The sequence below is a fragment of the Prunus avium genome, chromosome 6 (genome assembly GCF_965620075.1).
Source record: "Prunus avium chromosome 6, drPruAviu1.hap1.1, whole genome shotgun sequence".
In the NCBI taxonomy this organism is placed as follows: Eukaryota; Viridiplantae; Streptophyta; class Magnoliopsida; order Rosales; family Rosaceae; genus Prunus; species Prunus avium.
This window is the reverse complement of record NC_142289.1, coordinates 10,955,610-10,980,397: the sequence shown is the minus strand read 5'-3', so window position 1 is coordinate 10,980,397 and position 24,788 is coordinate 10,955,610. Positions and strand designations below refer to the sequence as shown.

The 24,788-nt window shown below is 39.5% G+C and overlaps 1 protein-coding gene and 2 pseudogenes across 1 annotated transcript; 1 reads left to right on the top strand and 2 right to left on the bottom strand.

The window, feature by feature from the left end:
- Window positions 1-6,388: 6,388 nt before the first annotated feature.
- On the bottom strand, window positions 6,389-7,335 carry LOC148293640 (uncharacterized; annotated as a pseudogene).
- Window positions 7,336-15,470: 8,135 nt separating this feature from the next.
- Window positions 15,471-20,453, bottom strand: LOC110774220 (putative UDP-rhamnose:rhamnosyltransferase 1; annotated as a pseudogene).
- A 1,419-nt stretch (window positions 20,454-21,872) lies between these two features.
- Window positions 21,873-24,681, top strand: LOC110746272 (Tetratricopeptide repeat (TPR)-like superfamily protein). The gene is made up of 2 exons (XM_021946479.2): window positions 21,873-24,365; window positions 24,560-24,681. Exon 1 carries the CDS (start codon window positions 22,009-22,011, stop codon window positions 24,142-24,144), a length of 2,136 nt encoding a protein of 711 aa, XP_021802171.2. The 5' UTR covers window positions 21,873-22,008; the 3' UTR covers window positions 24,145-24,365; window positions 24,560-24,681.
- Window positions 24,682-24,788: the final 107 nt, after the last annotated feature.

Here is a 24,788-nt window from a genome sequence, read left to right as displayed (position 1 = left end):
AAATGCAAGTCACTTTTGAGGTTTCAGATTATATCCAAAGGGTGGATGTCCATGATAAGAAAACTGAGTTGGTGATGAAGCACAAAGAGATGAGGCCAAAGCCCAAGTACATTTTCCTCATTACCTCAGCCTCTGTGGCCTGACCTAAAATTTGTTTTGATTGTATTGAGGTGCATCCATATGAAAGGAGAGTTAAACACAAGATTATTTTGCAAGTTACACATCACATTATGGAACAAGAAATTAGACTCCTACCGGATGTTTTGATTACATTTAGATCTCAAGCGGTCAATATGTTAGTATGCACATTTAGATTGAATTGCCTCATCTATAAGGTATATATATCCTCAATGCTTACACCAAAAGCCTACTCACCAGCCAGATAGTCCCTCACAACGTCCTTACTTGCAATCCCCTGGTTCTAACTATTGGGCTTGATCCAAACCGAGAAGAGAATAAAGTATTGAAAGCACAATAGACTTTTGAATTGCCACAAAATTTTTAAATGAAGATGAGTATAGATTTTGAGTTGCATCGTCTCCTTTTATTCAACTTTGTCTTAATTACCTTACAAATCCTCCCCATTTGACTACGACCAAAGCTTACAAGTTTCTTGACAATACTTAAAAGTCTTTATTCGTGCATGGAAGTGGAAGTATTTATTGTCTTCATGGAGATTTCATTTTAACATTCAACGTCGGGCAGAATACCTTTAGCTTAATCGAGGTGCCTTAATCATTTAGTTATCTTTGGTGTTATTTTTCGAAATTAGTTTGATTAACATTGAAGAGAGCCTTGTGTTAAGATGGAAAGATAAGCGTGACCATCCAAGACTATCAATTAGTAGGCATAGTAGTTGGGAGACAAGGGAAGAAGATTTGATTTCCTGTTGGCAATCAAGTTTTCATAAAAGTCTATTCGGGATAACTCCTACTTTGATAACGGCCTGAGGTTTATCCAAAAATAATTGAAAAGTTTATAACCCAGGAGCTTCTAGATGCACCCACTAAAATAACTTAGTTGTATCAGTTAGATATCTCAACACCTCTTCAATGTTCTCGACAACAATTTTGTCGAATCTCAAAATCAATGTACGCCTATAGAGGTACATTTTCCACCTGCATGATCCATCATGCATTACCTATTGTGCGAAAACACTACAAGACCTACGCAACTAGGAAGCACAAGCCATGCAAAGGTAAAACACACAAACCAACCGAAAGTAAACACACACATACAAAGAACATGAAATTTTTTTTGAGGTCCGGCATTGTGCCTATGTCCTCTTGACAATCCTTTAGAAATTCACTAGTATGAAATAACTCATTTGATTACAATGAATAACCTCATTTTGCTCTCTTTTCTCTCTTGAACTCGTTCTCTAAAACTCTTCGAGAAAATACTAGCACTTAATTGCCCATTTATAAACCATAGGACCTTAGTACAATCATACAAGGAATAGGAAACCTAAAACTCCCCAAAACTCAAGGAAAAAAAAACTAAAACTGGTAAGATCTGTATGCACATCGCGACTACTGCTCAAGCGCACCTTTAGTTAGCTCGAGAACCTGAGTTTGAGCAAAAAAACACCTATTTGTTGCTCGAACGCCTCTGATTTCCGCTCGAGTGCCTCCGATTTCTTCTCGAGCGCTAGAGTCCAATCATGCAGTTTGCAATCCTTTGACTGATCCGTTTCCTCCGTTACTTCCGCATCTTTAAAGTGAGCCAACATCAACATTACCAAGAATTTTTTATGATACCACAAGCAACATCAGCACTAGAAGAACCATGTCAACTTTATTTGCCTTCAAAATTGTGTTGTTAATACCATTATAAGATGTTACTCTTTTCTATATCTAAGACATAAGTTCTTTCTTTCCGTAATGATGCAGGATGAATGAAGGCCTTGGAAGAAAAACCTTACATGCAAGAGATTAGATCTCAAGAGGGTAAGTGTGATTGAATACCTTATATTGGCGATGGATCAATTGGTTGTAATATAATGATAGAGAATATTTGCAGTTATTCTTCTATTGTTGTTACTTATTTTATACTCCTTATTGTAGAATACCTAAAAGTCTTTATTCGTGCATGGAAATGGAAGTATATATTGTCTTCATGAAGATTTCATTTTAACATTCAACGTCGGGCAGAATACCTTTAGCTTAATCGAGGTGCCTTAATCATTTAGTTATCTTTGGTGTTATTTTTCGAAATTAGTTTGGTTAACATTGAAGAGAGCCTTGTGTTAATATGGAAAGATAAGCGTTACCATCCAAGACTATCAATTAGTAGGCATAGTAGTTGGGAGACAAGGGAAGAAGATTTGATTTCCTGTTGGCAATCAAGTTTTCATAAAAGTCTATTCGGGATAACTCCTACTTTGATAACGGCCTGAGGTTTATCCAAAAATAATTGAAAAGTTTATAACCAAGGAGCTTCTAGATGTACCCACTAAAATAACTTAGTTGTATCAGTTAGATATCTTAACACCTCTTCAATGTTCTCGACAACAATTTTGTCGGATCTCAAAATCAATATAAGCCTATAGAGGTACATTTCCCACCTGCATGATCCATCATGCATTACCTATTGTGCGAAAACACTACAAGACCTACGCAACTAGGAAGCACAAGTCATGCAAAGGTAAAACACACAAACCAACCAAAAATAAACACACACATACAAAGAACATGAAATTTTTTTTGAGGTCCGGCATTGTGCCTATGTCCTCTTGGCAATCCTTTAGAAATTCACTAGTATGAAATAACTCATTTGATTAGAATGAATAACCTCATTTTGCTCTCTTTTCTCTCTTGAACTTGTTCTCTAAAACTCTTCGAGAAAATACTAGCACTTAATTGCCCATTTATAAACCATAGGACCTTAGTACAATCATACAAGGAATAGGAAACCTAAAACTCTCCAAAACCCGTGGAAAAAAAAAACTAAAACTGGTAAGATCTGCATGCACATCGCAACTACTGCTCAAGGGCACCTTTAGTTAGCTCGAGCACCCGAATTTGAACAAAAAAACACATATTTGTTGCTCGAATGCCTCTGATTTCCGCTCGAATGCCTCCGATTTTTTCTCGAGCGCCAGAGTCCAATCATGCAGTTTGCAACCCTTTGACTGATCTGTTTCCTCCGTTACTTCCACATCTTTAAAGTGAGCCAACATCAATATTACCAAGAATTTTTTATGATACCACAAGCAACATCAGCCCTAGAAGAACCATGTCAACTTTATTTGCCTTCAAAATTGTGTTGTTAATACTATTATAAGATGTTACTCTTTTCTATATCTAAGACATAATTTCTTTCTTTCCGTAATGATGCAGGATGAATGAAGGCCTTGGAAGAAAAACCTTACTTGCAAGAGATTAGATCTCAAGAGGGTAAGTGTGATTGAATACCTTATATTGGCGATGGATCAATTGGTTGTAATAGAATGATAGAGAATATTTGCAGTTATTCTTCTACTGTTGTTACTTATTTTATACTCCTTATTGTAGAATACGTAAAAATCTTTATTCGTGCATGGAAGTGGAAGTATATATTGTCTTCATGGAGATTTCATTTTAACATTCAACGTCGGGCAAAATACCTTTATCTTAATCGAGGTGCCTTAATCATTTAGTTATCTTTGGTGTTATTTTTCGAAATTAGTTTGATTAACATTGAAGAGAGCCTTGTGTTAAGATGGAAAGATAAGCGTGACCATCCAATGCTATCGATTCGTAGGCATAGTAGTTGGGAGACAAGGGAACAAGATTTGATTTCCTCTTGGCAATCAAGTTTTCATAAAAGTCTATTCGGGATAACTCCTACTTTGATAATGGCCTGAGGTTTATCCAAAAATAATTGAAAAGTTTATAACTCTGGATCTTCTAGATATGCCCACTAAAATAACTTAGTTGTATCAGTTAGATATCTCAATACCTCTTCAATGTTCTCGACAACAATTTTGTCGAATCTCAAAATCAATGTAAGCCTATAGAGGTACATTTTTCACCTGCATGATCCATCAAACATTACCTATTGTGCGAAAACACTACAAGACCTACGCAACTAGGAAGCACAAGCCATGCAAAGGTAAAACACACAAACCAACCGAAAGTAAACACACACATACAAAGAACATGAGAAATTTTTTGAGATCCGGCATTGTGCTTATGTCCTCTTGGCAATCCTCTAGAAATTCACTAGTATGAAATAACTCATTTGATTAGAATGAATAACCTCATTTTGCTCTCTTTTCTCTCTTGAACTCGTTCTCTAAAACTCTTCGAGAAAATACTAGCACTTAATTGCCCATTTATAAACCATAAGACCTTAGTACAATCATACAAGGAATAGGAAACCTAAAACTCCCCAAAACCCAAGGAAAAAAAAAACTAAAACTGGTAAGATCTGTATGCACATTGCGACTATTGCTCAAGCGCACCTTTAGTTAGCTCGAGCACCTGAGTTTGAGCAAAAAAACACCTATTTGTTGCTCGAACGCCTCTGATTTCCGCTCGAGTGCCTTTGATTTCTTCTCGAGCGCCAGAGTCCAATCATGCAGTTTGCAACCCTTTGACTGATCCGTTTCCTCTGTTCCTTCCGCATCTTTAAAGTGAGCCAACATCAACATTACCAAGAATTTTTTATGATACCACAAGCAACATCAGCACTAGAAGAACCATGTCAACTTTATTTGCCTTCAAAATTGTGTTGTTAATACTATTATAAGATGTTACTCTTTTCTATATCTAAGACATAATTTCTTTCTTTCCGTAATGATGCAGGATGAATGAAAGCTTTGGAAGAAAAACCTTACTTGCAAGAGATTAGATCTCAAGAGGGTAAGTGTGATTGAAAACTTATATTGGTGATGGATCAATTGGTTGTAATTGAATGATAGAGAATATTTGCAGTTATTCTTCTACTGTTGTTACTTATTTTATACTTCTTATTTTAGAATTCATTCATAATACGTGTTCATGGCATGGCATCTTGAACCTAACAATATGCTAGTTTAAATTTTATGGCTTAAAATTATTTCGTTACTTGCATCCATACTTTTCATATTTTTTATCGTATCTTAATATTGGAATTGCCTATCAATCATGTATGGTATGCATGTAGCATATTCCTGTTTCCACAGTGAGGTTGTGCCTTTTTAGACCTTATTTTTCTCCCCCAAAGCACATGCCATTTCAAGGTCCAAAACTTTGGAGCCTATAGAGTAAGTAGTAGGATGGGTGGCAATTTCCAACACAACTTGATACTCGACTCGAAATGTGCACAAAAAATTAGAGAGTCAACCCATATGATTAAATTTTTGTGTTAACCCGCCATGACTCGTTTAATAAATGGGTGGGTTTCCGGTCAACTCGTTAATCCGTTAAAATACCTACGTAACCCGTTTAACAAAATGGGTCATGGCAACCCCCCTACTCGCTAAAATACCTGTATAACTCCCCAACCCATTTCTTTGTTTATTCTTCATTTTTCTATTTTTTTAAAATGTCTTTTAATTGCTACCACTTATCATGTAAACCCAATACACAACTCGAAACCCGCATGGGAAATTAGCATGTCAACTCGACACAACACATTTATTAAATGGGTCGGGTTTGGGTTGAGCTTTCTTGATATATATATGATCCTGACACGACATAACCCATTGCCAGCCCTGAATCTTGATTATGAAATAGATGTGTATTTTACTTATTAGTGAAAATTAGAATTCAAATTATAAGATTTTTGAGGTATCATGTTGGTGATCAAATTATAAGTTGAAAAGAGTTTGACTTATATTCTGAATTGAAGGAAAAAATTCAGAAGGTGGTAGTTGTTTTGATGGCATAAGAAGTTATAGAATTTGATTTGTTTGTTTGTTTGTTAGTCAGTTGTTAATTGATAGACTGTCAGTCAGTTAGTTAGTTTGAGATTAGTTAGTGCCTATGAAAATTATACATGTGATTGCCTCAAGTTCCTTTAACTGGAACTTGGGAGGAGAAGAGAGATACCAGCTAGCTTCATGTCTGGGATCATTTCAAAGAGTCTGCCTCCATTTTCTACTTGTATCATATATATCACCTATGTTGCACATATACAGGTACGGGGACACGAAAATTTGACACGGCGACACGGAAAATCTCAAAAAACTAAGACACTGACATGGCAATTAAAATAATAATAAATCCTAATAAAATTATAATAGTATATACTTCAATGTCACATAATTCCATAAAACAAAACAAAGTACTCATGTTCATCATCCATACATAATAATTAATACATCACAAAATAAAACATAAATGATCTAAATTCTCAATCTTCTTCAAGCATCTATATCTTCACTATTGTTGTTATTAGAAAACAACATGCCCTTTAATTCCTATTCATCAAGTGAAAGGTTTGCAATTTCAAGCACACCCGCATTTTCCAAGTTCATAGTATCAAATCCATCCCCACCAACATCCCACATCCTACTCTCACCTTCGGTGTAAACCGACATCTTTTTTTATAGAAGACGGAGATTATTATGCATGAACACCAAATCTTCGGCTCTTTGTGGTGCTATCTTGTCCCTCCTAAAAGAATGTACAAAATTATGTGTACTCCAATTTCTTTCACAACAAAAGGAGGAACAAGGTTGACCAAGTAACTTCAAAGCCAAATGTTGAATGATTGGAGGAAAAGCTCCACAAATAATCCACCATTTCACCGGTTGCATACGACCTCTATCGGTTAAAGAATTCGCATTTGAAAAATGGTCAATTCCACCGAAAAATCGGCATACTCTTCTCTATCATGCATTATCTCCAAATCATTAGGAAATAGTCGCTCAAAGCATTTTTGCCTTTATAATGTAATTTCTTGATCTTGATGTAGAGCACACTATTTGGAACAAGCCATTCGGTGGTATAATACCTAAAAATGATGAAATAATATAAATTAAAACATTATAATGACTAAACCAACTAAATGAATTTACTAAAAACTTTAAAATAAAATAAAAAAACAAAGTTACCTCGGATTTTAAGAATGTGAAAAGCAATGGAGTTGAGTATTACTTTTGGTCCATCTTTGCAATAAAACCTCATGCACCGCGTTAAAAAATTCTGAATGTTCATGAAGTTGCTTGCCTTCTTTTTTATAAATAGTCACCTTCACATCTCCTATCATATAATCCCACCATTCATAAACCAAGTGAAGACAAGAAACTTCAACTTCACATCTCTTCAGTATCACAATTATGGAAGCAAAGCGGGTATTAGCAATTGAAAGAAACTTCAACTTTGAATGACGATTAAAAATGGTCAATCTCATTTGGTGGTTCATGATGTAGTTTTTCACCGCCAACACTCATCAGCACCATCACTAATCTCATTTGCTGGTGCTGCTGCTAGTGCCGCTGGTGCAGCTGGTTGACAAAATCCAAACATCACAATCTATTTATCACACGATATCTATATACTTGTTACTTAGAACATAAGAGTACCTGCATAACCACATCTTAAATCCAACAAGCATTTTGCAATTTATGGCAACTTCCCTATTAATTACCGTAACTCAGGGGAATTCAATATAAATATCATAGTATACTTCTCAACATCAGATACCTACTGTGTGATATAATAAAAGTAATTGCGTGATCTAAACATACAATACGATATATTCATATGCATATGGTAACATTCGTCAATTTGAAACGAAACAAAAGTGTCCATATATTTTCCCATATGCAAAATATTCTCATCCAACAGATTGCACGCAATTCTACTTATCTATTTCAATTAATAACAGACAGACAAACTAAATAACTAAAACCAATTCAAATTCAAATTCAATAACTTCATATGCCAAAAGGACAGCTGATACATTCTTAAGTTTCTCCTTCCATTCAAAATACAAGTGAAAGTCTTTGAAGATAAATAAAGTTAACCTGTTGCTGGTGCTGCTGGTCCTGCTGCTGGTCCTACTGCTGCTTGTGGTATCATAAAAGCTTCTTCATAATGCACGATGGAGCATGCATGAGGAAAAAGTACATCTATAGGCTTGGATTGATTCTGAGCTTCAATAAATTTCTCTGATGTACATCAAAGAGGTCCTTTGATTTTTAACTCATACGTACGAGTTGTTTTGGTGAGCACATCTAGAAGCTCCAAACCTAGAAACTTTCTAATCCTTCTCGGATAGCACTCAGTCGCCATTATCAAGGTAGGACTTATCTGGAAGAAAGTTTTAAGAAAACTTGTTTGCCAACAGGAAAACCAGTCTTCTTCCCTAAGTTCCCAACTGTCATGCCTGCGAATCGAAAGCCATGGCTGGTTATAGATATCTTTCCATATTAGAGCTAGGCTCTCTTCAACCTCAAACAAACATAATTCCGAAGCAAAACAAAAGGGAAACCTAAATGATTGAGGAACTTGGATTAAACTAAAGGTCTCCAGCCTGACATCGAATGCCAAAACGGAACGAAGATACAGCCAATATATACTTCCACTTGCACGCACAAATAGAGACTTGTTGGCATTGTCGAGAAAATCGTAAGCTTGGCTCGCGGTCAAAAAGGGAGGAGGCTCTATTTGTCTCCATTCATTGGAGCCAAGGGTAATTATGCACAATTTGAATTCAAGAACTTCACCAGGAAAGATACTATCCAATGCAGGAGCACCCTCCAAAGCCCATTGGGCTTGCAATACCTTGTACTCTTCCCGGTTTGGATCAAACCCAAAATGAAATGCAATTTCATTATGGGAATCGCTGGGGGACCATCTGGCAGGGTGAGTAGAATTCTGGTGTAAGGATTGAGGATAAATACTGTGGGAGCAAATTTCCTCCCACGGGAATATTCGGTTGAAAGATTCCTTCGTCTTCTTCGCCTCTCTTTCTCCTTGCAAAACGAATAGCAATAAGAGGACCACACCCAGGGGGTGTTGGCCAAAGGCCCTCCGATGCCTAAATTAGTTCAAGAGTTTTGTAAAGAAAACACTAGCAAACTAGGGTACTGAGTTATATGTGTTTTTGGGATGAACCAGGCGACCGGAGCCTTATGTAAAAGAGGGAGAGAAAGGAGGTGGCTAGGGTTTCTGAGAGATAATTTATGCAGAGTTTCAGTAGGAGTTTAGACGTACCTCAACCCTTGTGTGTGGCCATCCTTTTATAGAGGTCTCGGGAGCTAGGGTTTCAGAGGAATAATTCCGCAGATGGAAATGAATTATTCCTCCCCAATTTGGCAAGATTTGACTAATTAGGGATTTGATTTATTTGATTTAAATCAAATCCCTAATCAGGGTAGCAATCAAATCAATACCTAATTTAATTAGGTAACTCCTCATTTAATTGAGAATCGTCGTAGGAATTAAATCAATCATCAACCTAATTAGGTAATATTCTATTTAATTAGGTAATCCCTAATTAAATTGAATAATCCCCAATTAGGTCAAATAATCTCCAAATGGAAGGAATTATTTGACCTAGGGTTAAGGATTAAATCGGTTCCCACAAATGCCCCCCAGCTTCTGCATGGCGCGTGGTGGCATGTAGGAGATGTGAATTATCTGTTGGGCTGTCCAGCTGCAATTGGACTTCCTGCGCGGACCTAGGCTCCTGAGTGGAGGAGGTGTAAATCATCTGTTGGGCTGTCCAGCTGTAACTGGGCTTCCTTCTTGGATTTGGGCTCCCAATTGGAGTGAGCTTTTGACTGTTCTTGGAGTTGAGTTCCTAGTAGGAATGGGCTTGCAATTCCTTCTTGACCTAGGATGCCCAACATGTATAAATGCAGGGCTTCTCTTCACTCTTCTTCACATCGCAAACTTAACTTCTCTACTTTCTAGCTTGAGAGAGATCTTGAAGAATTTGTACTGCTTGTCGAAGAGAGGAGTCACCATGCATCCCAAGATAAGTCGAGCACATATATTTCTTTTTCCTCTTTTTTGCTTCGAGGATCAGCTAGGGGAAGCCCAACTAGTGATAGGCAACGGCGGGTAGTGGGCGGCAGCCGTGGTAGAGCAGGTGGACCAGCTACTGCCTATCGTTGCAGGTCTGGGCTGAAGCATACTTGGCCTCATGCCCCGTCTACTGGGCAAGTATCGGGAGGAAGTTGGTGGTCTACCCCCTGCCCAGGATGTTGGAGAGATGGAAGCAGAATGGTCCAGACTTTGATGATCTGCCCAAAGGAAGGCCGATGTCAAATCTTCAAGAAATGGAGTTGCGACTTCGCGTGCGAATGATGTGTCTCCGTTGAGGAAGAAGCCAAAGTTCCTTTATGCTGAGATGACTCAAGTGGGGTCTGCTCCATCATCATCTGCCTAGGCCAAACATCTCGCGAGCGCATATAGCACGAAGGTTGGTGGCATGCGCGGTGTTCGGGGTGTCCTGCCCGAGCCTCCTGCTGACAAGCTTGAAAACCTTGATCTGCTTCGTGAGGCAGTTCGTGCCCAATCTAGTTCTGCCGAGCGTCAAAGAGATGCCGATATTCCCCCTCGAAGATTAGTCAAAGGATGGAGATCGAAGCGGGAGGTCTGCTCATGATCCAGCTGTTGTGTCAAGGGCAGTCAAGCGCGGAGTTGATTCAGCATCATTGACTCCTTTGGAAGTGAGGTTGGCAGAGGCTAAGAAGATGAGAGAGTCATTTGCCCGGGTGAAGGGTGATTATTCAGCGTCAGCGGTTGATCCCAAGGTGAACAAGTCCAGCCCTGCAAGGGATGTAGGCGTGTCTGATCTGCTTCAGACGAACTTTCTGTCAAGCCTATCCACTTGTGCTGAGCTGGTTAACAACGTCCGCTAGGCCGGCGATCTTAGCTCCTTCTCGAGTCTTTCCTTGGAAAAACAAAAGGGAGCGACACTTCATCTGAGGGCGATGATATCGGAGCTGAAAAGCTCCCTTGCTAAGAAGGACTCCGAGCTCGACTCTTCTGCTGCTGATTTGGCTAGCCGAAACGATGTCTTCTTCCTTCTTGAGCGCAAGAATGCAGACATCTCCCTCAGCTATGACAAGCTCCTGGCTAGGTTTCGTGTTTACCACGAGTCTGCTGAAAAATCTAAGTCTGAGGCCACCATAGATGCGTACAAGTTGGCCTATCTGCACTGTGCGGATGGGACTGCTTCCTTGTATGCAATTGAAGATGCAGACATTGAGACACTCTGCCCTGACTTATTCCATGTGCAAGGAGAAACTGAAGAACATGCAGCTGGAGCGGATAGGGCTGAGGAGGACGTAGTGGATGAGATGTTGGCAGATGTCGCGGAGCTGGCCGGTGGAGCTGCTGAGAACGTGGCTGATCAGGCGGACGCCGAAGAGGTTGTAGATCAAGGATCTCCTGCTGGTGTCTTAGATTAAATGAAGACTCCTTTATTTCTTTTCACCTTGTAGTCTGCTTTCTTGTTTAGAATAATTGGTCTTGTCTGACCATCTTCTTTTTGTTGGACGTGGTCGGTTGGTCAGCTTGCCATGGAAATTTTAGTTATTTTTTTCAACTTCAATTTGCGTATTGACTTGTGAACTGCTTGAGTAACCAGCCAGTATCTTGATTGTGCATCTTCTTTTGGAGATTTATAATTGTCAGGGTCCCCCTTAAGGGACTCCGGGCGTGGTCTGCATATGCTGTCAGATGTTTTGGTCACTGCCCTGCGTCTCCCGAAGGACGCTCCTTATGGGCAGCTATGTGACTATCCTGCCTCCCTTAGGAAACGAATAGGAACCTAAATACCTCCCTTAGAAAATTCCTGGCGCACCCTGCGTCTCCCGAAGGACGCTTTGATCGTCGCCCTGCGTCTCCCGAAGGACGCTCCTTATGGGCAACTGTCTTTTGTTGTGGCACATTCTAGAATTTGCAGTAGTTGCTTCTCTAGTTCAGAAATGTGTAGGACTTAGTCATCTGCTTGTAGATGATGTTTTTCCAGACGAATCGTTCCACATCGGCTTCATTAGTAGAGGATAGAGCTTCGGCCTCGATCCATTTAGTGAAGTAACCAGTGGCGACGATCATCATTTCTTGACATATTCGATGAAGTCGTGGCGCATGGAAGGCTAGAAGTAGCCTATGTTTAGAGCCTTCTAGGCGAGTGGTTGCCACACTTGCCGTCGTGAATTTTGCAAAGAACCTCAAGTGTTTGAGGGTACTTTATGCAGGTGAGATGAGGGCCGGAGTATGATTTGCGGATGAGCTTGTTGCCGTGCATGTAGTATCTCGCGGCTTTCTGCTGGACTTTTCTAGCTTCGGACTTGTCCGTTGGTAGATTTCCATTCATCAAGTAGTCGATGATGAGGTCTTGCCAGCTGGGGTTCTCTGCCCGAGGCACTTGTTGGATGGTGAAGGTAGGAAACGCCTTTAATAGCTCTTGGACTTTGTCAAGGTACAAGATCATCCTTGGGTGCTTTGCCATGTATTCAATTGATGCTTGATTTGTGATCAACTGGGAATCTGAGTAGATGGCTAGCTTCTTTATTGCTAACTCCTTTGCCAAGCGCAGGCCGGCGAGCAATGCCTCGTATTCTACCTCGTTGCTCGAGGCCGGGAAGCCAAGTGTGATGGCTTGCTCTAACAGGGTTCCATCTGGGGTGATGATGACGACGCATGCTCCCGCTCCTTTTTGGTTCGACGCTCCATCTACGCGCAACTGCCACATGTATGTGGGTTGGCCAAGTTCAGCGGATGTGCCATCTGCTTTTGAACTTTCCTTCTTATGGTTGACCAGCTTCTCTTCTTCGGCTGATGAGGTGAATTCTGCCACAAAGTCTGCTAGAGCCTGGGCTTTTATTGCAGTCTTTGGCCGGTAGAGAAGGTCATACTGGCTTAGTTCTATAGCCCATTTCATGAGTTGCTGGGAAGCGTCAGGGCTGTGAAGTATTGATCTCAAAGGAAAGTCGGTCATGACGATGACTCGGTGAGCTTGGTAGTAGGGTCGTAACTTTCTTGCTGAAACTACAAGTGCCAAAATAAGCTTTTCCAATTTCGGGTAGCGAGTCTCTGCATCGAGGAGAGCTTTTGACGTGTAGAATACCGGATGTTGGGCCCCTAGTTCTTCTCGAATGAGAGCTGAGCTAACGGCGGAATTAGACACTGCCAGGTACACGAACAAGTCCTCGCCTGGAACTGGTTTTGAGAGCAGGGGAGGTGAAGTGAGGTAAGTCTTCAGATTCTGAAAAGCTACTTCGCACTCTGTTGCGTAGATTTCAGCTGCACCAAAATGGATTAAGCTGCATCCTCAACTTGTGATACTCGCAAGTGCACGAGCCGTTCGGTAGTATAGCGTATGTAAGTGCGAGGTCGATCCCACGAGGATTGGTGATTGAATGATTCAATTCATTTTCCCTACACAAAACAGAAATGAAAAAGAAGGGAAATAAATAAAACAAGGAAGAAAGAAAATAACTAACTCAAGCAGATAAGTTCCCAAGTTCAATTAGATTAACGGATTGATTCTAGCTAATGTATGATTAAGCCATGGTGTGTGGTCATAACCTTGTGTTCCTAATTCCCTAATTTGATCATTTGTTGTCTAACCTAAAATTAAGCATTAGGAACCCATTAAGCATAGAAGAACAATTTAAACAACCAAGCATGTATCTAATCCCTGTTGTCGAATGTCCATACATACTCTTCCTATTCATAGTTCAATTCGAATTAAAGCATGGTGTATACTCTTAATTCAAACCAAGATAGCTAACATGCAAGCCTAAATGGTGATCAATCATTCAAACTAGCATATTAACTTATAAGCATAATGAATAAGAACAAAAACCATAATTGAAACTTGGAAACTAATTCAACTTGAAAACTTAAGGAAAGAATTTACATTACAAAGAAAAATAAATTACAACTAAGAAGAAAAAGAAAAGCTAGAATTGAGAACTAGAAAGCAAAATTAAGAGAATTTGAGGGAGAGAAGGGAAGGGAGCTCTAGAGAAGTGTTTGAGAGCTCCCCCCCTTGGGGTGTGTTTACAAGCTTGGGAAACCTCACTATATATAGGCCTAAGGAAGCTGAAAATCTGAATTAAGTATGGCTAATGCATACAACACTTGTTTTATAAAATCTGAAATGGTTGATGCACTTCACTAATGCATACAACACTTGCATTATAAAATCTGAAATGGTTGATGCACTTCACTAATAAATCCCACCAGCAGCCCTAGCTCATCTTCTTGTCACCATGACCAAGCTTCCAACCAGAAATAATAGCTCATCCTGAGGTCAGCATGACCAGCAACTTCAAGGGCTTACGAATTGGGCTTCCCTTAAGCAAATTAAGACTTTAAGCACTCAAACTTGAAGTTCAGAATGTCTTCTTTCCAGCCATATATCATTTGGGCCAATCCAAGGTCGGAGGAGGAAGTTAAGGCCAAAACAAATTGCTAACTCATTTTGCGCGCTGATAAAATCCATCCTGAGCATGGCTCTGTGTTTGCTAGGTAACAGACTCCACAATTATCCAATGGGGCTGAATTTCGAATATGTTATAGTATACACCCATTGGAACAACTTTCATGAAGAATGTGGCCTCATCCGAGCTATGTAGGTTGCTGAAACAAAGCTTGCAATATGACCTACGAAACTGGGCTGGCAGGGGACTGTAGCCAAAATTGAGTTTGTCTTTAAGCTCTTCATCCATTCATCCAAATTAGGCCCTAACATGCATGGATTGCATCATTTACTATCCAAAGCCATCATTATTACCTAAAGCTCAATGAACTGAAAGATAAACACAAAAAGGATTAAAAGCACAAGTTTAACTCAAAAACATAACCAAATCATAAGCTAGAAGGGTACAAAATGATATACAATTATGAACCGATCACACTCCTCATCCCACTTGTCTCTTTGTCCTTTTTTCAAAGCTTTGAAAAATGGTCTGCACTTGTCGGTAGATCTCGAGAGGAATCGGTTGAGGGCCGCTGCTCTGCCCGTCAGACTTTGTATTTCCTTCATTGTGGAAGGTGACTTCATCTCGAGAATGGCCTTGATTTTTCGTGGGTGTGCCTCGATACTTCGTTGCATGACTAGGTATCCCAAGAATCGGCCGGACGATACACCAAACGTGTATTTACTTGGATACAACTTCATGCGATACTGGCGTAGCAAGCTGAATGCCTCGGCGAGGTTTTTGATGTGATCTGCACGTTTTGGGGCTTTGACCAGCATGTTGTCTACGTAGACTTCCATAGTCTTGCCGATCTGCTCCTTGAAGATTTTATTCACGAGCCTTTGGTATGTTACTCCGGCGTTCTTTAGCCCAAAGGGTATGACCTTGTAGCAGTAGGTCCTTCTCTCGATGATGAAAGAAGTTTTCGCCTTGTCATCCTCGTGCATCATGATTTGATTGTAGCCGGAGTAGGCGTCCATGAAGCTGAGCAGCTGATTGTCGGAGGTGGAATCCACGAGTTGGTCGATTCTCGGCAGTGGGAAGTTGTCTTTAGGACATTCCTTGTTAAGGTCAATGTAGTCGACGCAAACTCTCCATTTGCCCTTCTCTAGAAGACCTCTTCAATGAAGCCGGCTGCTAGAAGTTTGTCGATCTCGGCTTCAATGATTGCGACCCGCTCTGGAGCGAAGTTGCGTCTCTTCTGCGCCACTGGCTTGCTGGCAGGGTTGACGTGGAGTCGATGGCAGATGATGTTCGGGTCGATGCCTGGCATGTCTGACGGTGACCATGCGAACATGGAGGTTCTTATGTTTGAATACCTCACCATGTTCTTTGGCTCTATCTTTATAAGTCTTCCCTTCCTCATCCCCCACAACCAAATTCAAAGACTCGGCCAACGATTTCCTGGTAAACGATCCATCTTCTTCATTTCTTGGAACTTCAATCCCAATCTTCTTGTCCTGAAACCTAGCAATTAGCCCTTGGTCATACAAGAAGGGTAACAAGATAAGAGGACGTCCATATTGGAGTGCCTCTATGAGTGAACTCCAACAGCAATAAGTCAAAAAAAAACCCAATGGAATCATGAGCTCTCGGTTTGAGGTGCCTAAGTTGTCCAAACCAATCCACGACCCTTGATTCAATCCTTGAACCCAACTGGTAACTTTGCCGAGCCATCATCTCCTGACCAACTAGATTTTCTCACGACCCAAAAGTATGGCAACTCAGATAGCTCTAACCCAAGAGCCAACTCTGTGAAGTCTTCTTGGCTAGAAGCTATATGTGGTAACTAGTTAGGGGCAAAGTTGTGAATAATCAATCCGGCTTATGAGTTTGTAGAAAATTGGAAATACCTTGTTCGAGTCCATCATGAGCTATTTTAAGGTATGGGATTATGTGGTATGGCACGTCTATAATGGCCTTTGCATTCTCCGGCAGATTTTTGACATGTGGCAATGGAATTTGGACTAAATTTATGAAAGGTTAAGTGTTGATGGATTTTGGGGAGGCGTTGGATGTTTCTTGGGGTGGATATGAAGGAAACTTTGTGTCAACTTCGAGCTATGTTCTTGGCAACCTCAAAAAATGGAATTATGTGACCAAAGGCCAACCATAGAAACAAGGCTATGTGAAGCTTCTTAGGCTCAGTTGTGGAGCTCATGGTGGTGGAGGTGCTCATATTGGAAATCTCTTTTTGCGTATTATAGGCGCATTCAACTTGTAACATCATCAATGTCCTTGTCATGTGATCGGTGCATATTTATATATCATTTTGTACCCTTCTAACTTATGATTTGATTATGTTTTTGAGTTAAACTTGTGCTTTTAATAAATTTTGTGTTTGTTTCAGTGTAATAAGCTTGAGACTCATTAAATGCATTTTGGAGACAAGTTAGCTCATTTGTGTGTGCAAATCTGTCAACTTCACGGATTGGACTGTACTTGCTCAGGATGAACCAGATGATGAGCCCTATATCATTGGAAAGATGCAGAAGTCTAGTTTCTAGAGCATTTTATGGTTCATGATTCCGAGTCTCCTAGAGGAAGTTATGCAAGTTTTGGCAGCTTAAGGTCAAATTCGGCAGCATCTGGGCCAAAAATGACATTTGAAGGTCTTTCTGATTTTTTCTTGAGTTGGGCTGCATATGCTTGGAAAGATAATTCAAAGGGTTTGAAGATCCAGATTTTTCCAGGTTTTTTAGGAGGGAAGATCAAGCCCAAAACAAGCCCACAAGTTGACTGCAATGCATAGTCAATTCCAGTCTATTTTCGGAAGTCAACTTGCAAGGCCCAGAACGTACACTTGTACTACTCAGATGGGAATACATTCTTCATAAAAGTTGTTCCAATGGGTGTCTATTATGACATATCCAAATTTGAGCCCCATTGGATACATATTGAAACCTCAGGCCTTCCTACACCAAGCCTGGTTCAGAAAAATCATTTTTTTCCAGCAAATGTGAAGAAAACCCACATGGGTTGGCAGCAAAAGTCAGCCACAATTGAACACTTTTGAAATCCCATGTGAAGAAAGCTTGAGGTGCAGCAAAAGAAGTATGGGATGGAATTGATTCTAACCACACTAACATAGAGAAGATGAAGTGGGAGTTATGGATTGTATTAAAAGAGGAATGGTGGTGTTGGATTTCATTATGATGTTCCTCCCTCTTAGCCCTATAAATAGAGAAGTCTTCAAGCTTCATAAAACACCCCCAAATGGGGGAGCTCTCAAACACTTCTCTAGAGCTCCCCTCCCTTCTCTCCCTCAAATTCTCTTAGTTTCTCTTTCTAGTTTTCAATTGTTGTAATGAAATCTTTGTGCTGAAATTCTCCTTAAGTTTTTCTTAGTTCCACTTTACTTTTCATTGTTATGTAAATTTTTTTCTTTAGTTTCAAGTTTGATTAGTTTCCAAGTTTCAATTATGGTTTTTGTTCTTATTCATTATGCTTTTAAGTTAATATGCTAGTTTAAATGATTGATCACCATTTAGGCTTGCATGTTAGCTATCTTGGTTTGAATTAAGAGTAGACACTATACTTTAATTCGAATTGAACTATGAATAGGAAGAGTATATATGGACATTCGACAACAGGGATTAGATACATACTTGGTTGTTTAAAATGTTCTTCTATGCTTAATGGATTCCTAATGCTTAGTTTAGGTTAGACAACAGATGATCAAATTAGGGAATTAGGAATACAAGGTTAGGACCAAACACCATGGCTTAATCATACTTTAGCTAGAATCAATCCTTTAATTTAATTGAACTTGGGAACTTATCTGCTTGAGTTATTTTCTTTTCTTTCTTTCTTGTTTTATTTATTTTCTTTCTTGTTTTTCTGTTTTGTGTAGGAAAACTGAATTGGATTATTCAATCACCAATCCCTGTGGATTCGACCTCGCACTTACATAAGCTATACTACCGAACGGCTCGTGCACTTGCGAGTATCACAAGTTGAGAATACAGCTGAATCCATTTTGGTGCAGCTGAATTGACACAACATCATGCATTGTTGTCCTTAGAGTCGTATTGCCTTTCGTTACTTACTTCTTATCTCCATTCAGTCCAATATGAGTAATTCTTTCTTCACTCATTGATATAGAAGACAAAACTTTACCCAGAGAATATATAATCGATATGACATTGATGACTCAAGCACATGCCTTGAACATTTTATGTCATTGATTGTTCTGCAATGTATGTTATTAAAGGGTATACACATTATATGTCACACATTGTTATAAAGTTTTTTTATATAGATATTTTTGACAACATAGTTTGCACGTTATTGAATAAAAATTGCATTCTTACCTGTAGTCAACAACGAGTGGTGCACCGTGCATGTCATCGTAATTTTTGTTTTAATGTACTGATTATTATTGGTAGATAGAATGTTGGTTTTAATTCACAATTTATGAACATAAGCATTTTTAGTCAAATTTTATATTATTAAATTGGATTGGGCCTGGGTTGGTTGCAATTGGGCTAATTGCTTTGGTTAATTAATTAATTAAAAATGATGATCTGCTTGAAACATGGTATAATCAGTTTATGAAGAGATTTAGAATTAGCAAACTGTATAGGCTGTCATCGAGAATCAGAGAAACACACTCCAAAGGGGAGATGTCTGCTTATCTTAATCACTTGAGTGAAAAGGCCACATTATGACCATTAGCATAACTTGAATGGGCTTGTCCGTAATGCTAACAGAGGGAAATAAAGGACATTAGGTTTTGACTTCCAATTTTTAAACTATTTACTTCCATTATGAACACTGTATTGTGTTTGTGTAAGTTTCTTGTTAAATTAAAAAGATTTAATAATGCCAGTTTTTAGTGTATCAATTACTTACGTGGCTTTTTTTCCTAACAAGTAAATTTGGCCCTCTAATGGAGCAAATCAAAGATGGCTCTAGGAATTTCCAACAAACTCAACAGCAAATTCATGGAATCCAGTCACAATTGCAGCCACAGCACCATAATACCATTTGACTACCCCAGCAAGTATGGATAACTTCAATTGTTTCCTTTATAATTGGTTACATTTTGATTTGGATCCTTGTAATAATTATTGATAGTTAATGGGCATCTTATGGGAGTTACATATCTTTTTTTCAGTTTATGAAATAGCTTCTTCGGTTTATGAAGCTGTAAGGGTTTTGTAGTTTCCAAATGGGATGTTTGCATAGTATGACATTATTAAAATTGGTTATTTTCTTACATTGTTTTGGTGAACCTACAGATGTCTAGCACTTGGTCATACAAGAAGGGCAACATGACAAGCGGACGTCCATATTGGAGTGCCTCTATGAGTGAACTCTGGCCACAATGAGTCAAAAACCCCCCAATTGAGTTGTGAACCTATATCTTGGTCCGAGGTGCCCAAGTTGTCCAAAGTAGTCCACGACCCTTGGTTCGATCCTCGAACCCATCCGGTAGCTTCACCGAGTGACTTTCACCTAACCAACTAGGTTTCCTCATGACCCAAAAGAAAGGCAACCCAGATAGCTCCAATCCAATAGCCAACTCGGTGAAGTCACATTGGCTTAGTTTAACCACACTTCCAAGGGTAATGTAAACTACAGTTCTATTTTCTTTTTTGTCCAACTACTTAAAAATTGGAGACAAATCTTATTTTTCTTATCTAGCTTGCACCAAATGTGGCAATAAGCCTACTAGAACCACATGTTTTTGTTGAAGCACTAGTAGCAAATCGAGTCACTTCCCTTCAATCTCTCTAGAACTTCGAATCAAATAGACTTGGCAACCTTGGACCGTCGACTTCACACGAAACCAATCTGAAATGTCGGAAGCGTTTTGTTTCATACTGTTAAACAGTTTCTTGGCATCAAAAGACCTAAAAATAAAATTTGAAAGGAAATGGATCCATTCGGGAGGGACAATGAAGTGCTTTGGTGTGTTTTAACACCATAGCGATCTAGTCCCTCCAGTGATGTTGGTCCAATGAAACATCACTGGTGCTGAGTCACTTTTTTGCATCAACAATTTTCCCGGCTCTTAATGAGGAAAAGACTCCAAATTAGAAGTCGTATGCACAGATTTATGCCTCATATTCCTCCAGATTGTCATGTTTGTAATTCTAATCATGAGACCATTGATCATCTTTTCATCTCTTGTTCCTTTGCCAGCAATATTTGGAGTTGTGTGCCTGATGCCCTTTTGAAGCTTCCACTTTGGTCTGATCTTCTGTCTTGGCTCAATATGTTATCTTGTGACAATAATCCTCAAGGCCCTAATCATTTGTCCAAAGCTATTATGATTTGCTCACAAATTTGAGAAACTCAGAATAACCTTTTATTCAACGATGTTCCCCTCATCCAACTCTATGTCTTCACATTGCTGCTCATGTTGGCTTGGATTACTGGAACCTTAACCACCCTAGTCCTAAGCCTAAGAATCCAGTCCTTGATATCAAGTGGAAGCCTCCTCGCACTAGTTGGATCAAACTTAACTTTGATGACTCTGTTCAAAATGGAAATTCTTCTACTCGCTTTGTCCTAAGAGATAGTGATGGTCATGTGGCACTTGTTGGTGCTAAGTGTTTAGGGGGACTAATCAATTACTGTTGCTGAAGGGATGGCCCTCCGAGATGGCTTGGCCCATGCATGAAATTCACCGGGGTTGGAAAAAGATTTTGATTGAAGGGGACTCTAAGCTCATTATTGATTGTGTGAGGCGTCAGGTTAGTATTCTATGGATCGGGGTTGGAAAAAGATTTTGATTGAAGGGGACTCTAAGCTCATTGTTGATTGTGTGAGGCGTCAAGTTAGTATTCTATGGACAGTGAAGATGCTCATCCAGGGCGTGTGGCAGTTGACCTCCTTCTGTGATTCCGTCAAGATTTCTCATGTGTTTAGATAAGCCAACTTCTTGGTTGATGCTTTAGCTAGCTTAGGTCATGGGTTAGACGTGTCCTTTCTTTGGGAGGTTGGTCCCCCTTTGTCTGTTGCGCCTACTTTCTTTTTTTTGACCTCTTGGAGCCTATGTGTCCTAGAGGTTTCGAGATGTAATTTCCTTTTTCTCACTTTCTATATTCAACACTCATCACTATAGCTTCCGCGCCCATCCGCGCCCATCCGCCATGAGGATAAGGACTTTGATTGGGAAGGAATTATGTAAAGGTCCCCAACCATGGGCCTCCTTTTTTACTATTCAGTCTCATGCCAATGCATCTAATCAGACCATTTTGTCGCAGCCCAACCTTCGGCAAACTCAAAGCGTGCTTTTAATTGTTTTGCTGATTTTGCAGTAATTCGTGTTAACAATGTCATGTCTGTGTCAAAAACTTCTTAATAAGAGTCTAGTCAAGTGGAATATGGCCTTAACTTGCTATCAGATGTACCACGGTATCATAGTTTGGTGAAAAAATATATGCGAGAAGTCTCATTTGTCATTTCCTTTAATTTAGACTACCGCTTGTACTAAAAAAATATTTGTTAATATTATCTCCACATGGTAACTGTAATAAGTTCGTTAACACATTCGTCAAATGAGCATTCTATCAAACAGACAATAGGCATAATTAATTTTTCCGACCTTTTAGTAACCAACCGTTAAAAATAATAATTGGGAAGAGACCAGGCCGTTGGCTGCCAAGCTTTCGAATTTGCTCATAAACTATGAAATGACTGTACCCAGGCGAAGCCAACTTAACCACCTCAAGTACTTGACATCTACTGCTCAAAGCTGCTTTGACGCCGCCTTCAAGAACACAAGACTCACAGAGGCCTCTCAGTTTTATTCTTCTCTAATTCAACAATGTCTACACACAAGGTCGTTACTAGACGTGGGAATTGTTCAAACCCATATGATCAAATCCGGTTATATACACCTCCATATAGGCAATAAGCTTATTGATGCGAGTTTAAAGTGTGGTAGCATTAGCTATGCCCGCAAACTGTTTGATGAGTTGCCTAACAGGCATATAGTCATGTGGAATTCAATGATCTCTTCTTATATTAGCCATAAAAAGAGCAAGGAAGGAATTGGGTTGTATGAGAGGATGGTCTTAGATGGAGTGTACCCCGATGAATACACATTTTCGTGTGTTTTCAAGGCTTTTTCTAACCTGGGACTTATAAATGAAGGGCGGAGAGCTCATGGGTTGTCAGTTGTTTTGGGTCTAGAAGTTTCAAATGTGTTTGTTAGTAGTGCCCTTGTTGATATGTATGCTAAGTTTGGTAGAATGAAGGATGCCCGGCTGGTGTCAAACCGTGTTGTGGACAAGGATGTTGTTTTGTTTACGGCGTTAATTGTTGGTTACTCTCAGCAAGGAGATGATGGTGAAGCTCTAGAGGTTTTTAGGAACATGATTAACCAAGGAATTAAGGCTAATGAGTATACTTTTGCTAGTATCTTGATCACTTGTGGGAATTTAGAGGATTTAACTAATGGTAAATTGGTCCATGGTCTTGTTATCAAGTCTGGTTATGAACCCGCTGTGGCTTCACAGACTTCACTCCTAACTATGTATGCTAGGTGTGGGTTGATTGATGATTCTCTGAGGATTTTCAAAAGATTTCCAAATCCAAACCACATAACTTGGACATCTCTTATTGTGGGACTTGTACGAAACGGCAGAGAAGAATTAGCTTTGACAAAGTTCAGAAAAATGATCTGCAAGTCAATAGTTCCGAATTCTTTCACGTTGTCTAGTGCTCTCCAGGGATGCTCAAACCTTGCTATGATTGATGAAGGAAAACAAATCCATGCCATGGTGACAAAATTTGGATTGGATAGAGACGTATATGCCGGTGCTGCTCTCGTGAACATGTATGGGAAATGCGGAAGTACAGAGATGGCAAGGTCTGTTTTTGATGCCTTAATTGACATTGATGTGGTATCCATGAACTCCATGATATATAGTTATGCCCAGAATGGATTTGGGCATGAAGCACTTCAACTTTTTAATAGTATGAAAGAATTGGGACTTGAACCAAATGAAGTAACAATTTTGAGTGTTCTCTTGGCATGCAACAATTCCGGATTAGTTCACAAAGGATGCCAAATCTTTGCTACTATTACAAATAATCAAACTATCGAGTTGACAAGAGATCACTATGCGTGCATGGTTGATTTGCTGGGCCGTTCTGGGAGACTTGAAGAGGCCGAAGCGCTAGTAAAACAAGTCAGAAATCCAGATGTAGTCTTATGGAGGACACTGTTAAGTGCATGTAAGCTTCATGGAGAGGTAGAGATGGCAGAAAGAGCTGTAAATAAAGTACTTGAACTTTCTCCAGGTGATGAGGGGTCTCATATCCTGTTGACAAACGTTTATGCTTCAACTGGTAATTGGAGTCAAGTTATTGGGATAAAAAGCACAATGAGGGATTTAAAGTTTAAGAAGAATCCTGCAATGAGTTGGGTTGATGTGGATAGAGAGGTCCACACTTTCATGGCTGGAGATTTGTCCCATCCAAGATCTAGAGAGATAAATGAAACTTTGGAAAAATTGATTGAGAAGGTAAAACTATTGGGTTATGTTCCTGATACAAGATTTGTGTTGCAGGATTTAGATGAGGAGCTAAAGAAGAGGTCTTTGTACTATCACAGCGAAAAGCTAGCCATTTCGTTTGCTCTGTTGATGAGTAGTAATAAAAATACCATTATCAGGATATTTAAGAACCTTAGAGTTTGTGGGGACTGTCATTCCTGGATAAAATTTGTAAGCAAAGTTAGTGGTAGAGAAATAATTGCTCGGGATGCCAAGAGATTCCATCATTTTAAGGATGGACTTTGTTCCTGTGGAGACTATTGGTGAATACAATTCAGATGCATTGAAGGTCTCATGTGAAGCTGTAGTCAGTTTTACTGTTAGATTGGCAAGGCTATTGATCTCGTCTGCTGATTGATTCACCAACTGTTTGTTTGGCTTTAATTAATCACTTTAAGTTCCCTGTGTTGGAAGCTGCTCCCAAATGATTGATCTTCATGGATGCACACTCTCAGTATTCAACACATTCAAGGGTCTTGGAAATGAAGGTACTTAATTAAATTACAAAAGGATCCGTGTTTTCAAGATGAAATAGCAAAATTAATATGAAAAGTTTGCTATACTCAGTTTTTCTCAAGGACATTCACACCAAATATGGATTATTGATGACAAAATCCTAAGTTCCATATGTCCTTATTTTCGGTCCTTGCACATTTAACCAATTCTACTTTGCATTCTGCAGATATGCCTATAACCTGGATTGCTCGGTTGATTGAACTTTTCTAATTTATAATTGATTCTTTTTTCTATTTTATTAATAATTCAACAGCTGCATTGCAAGCTATAGATTAATTATTTTGTCCATGCGATTGTGTTCACTATTAATGACAGGTGAGGACCCAAGTAGAAATCTGTTGAATGTAGAGATGAGTCCATTGCTAATTGAGAATACAAAGAGTTTTGGAGAATAA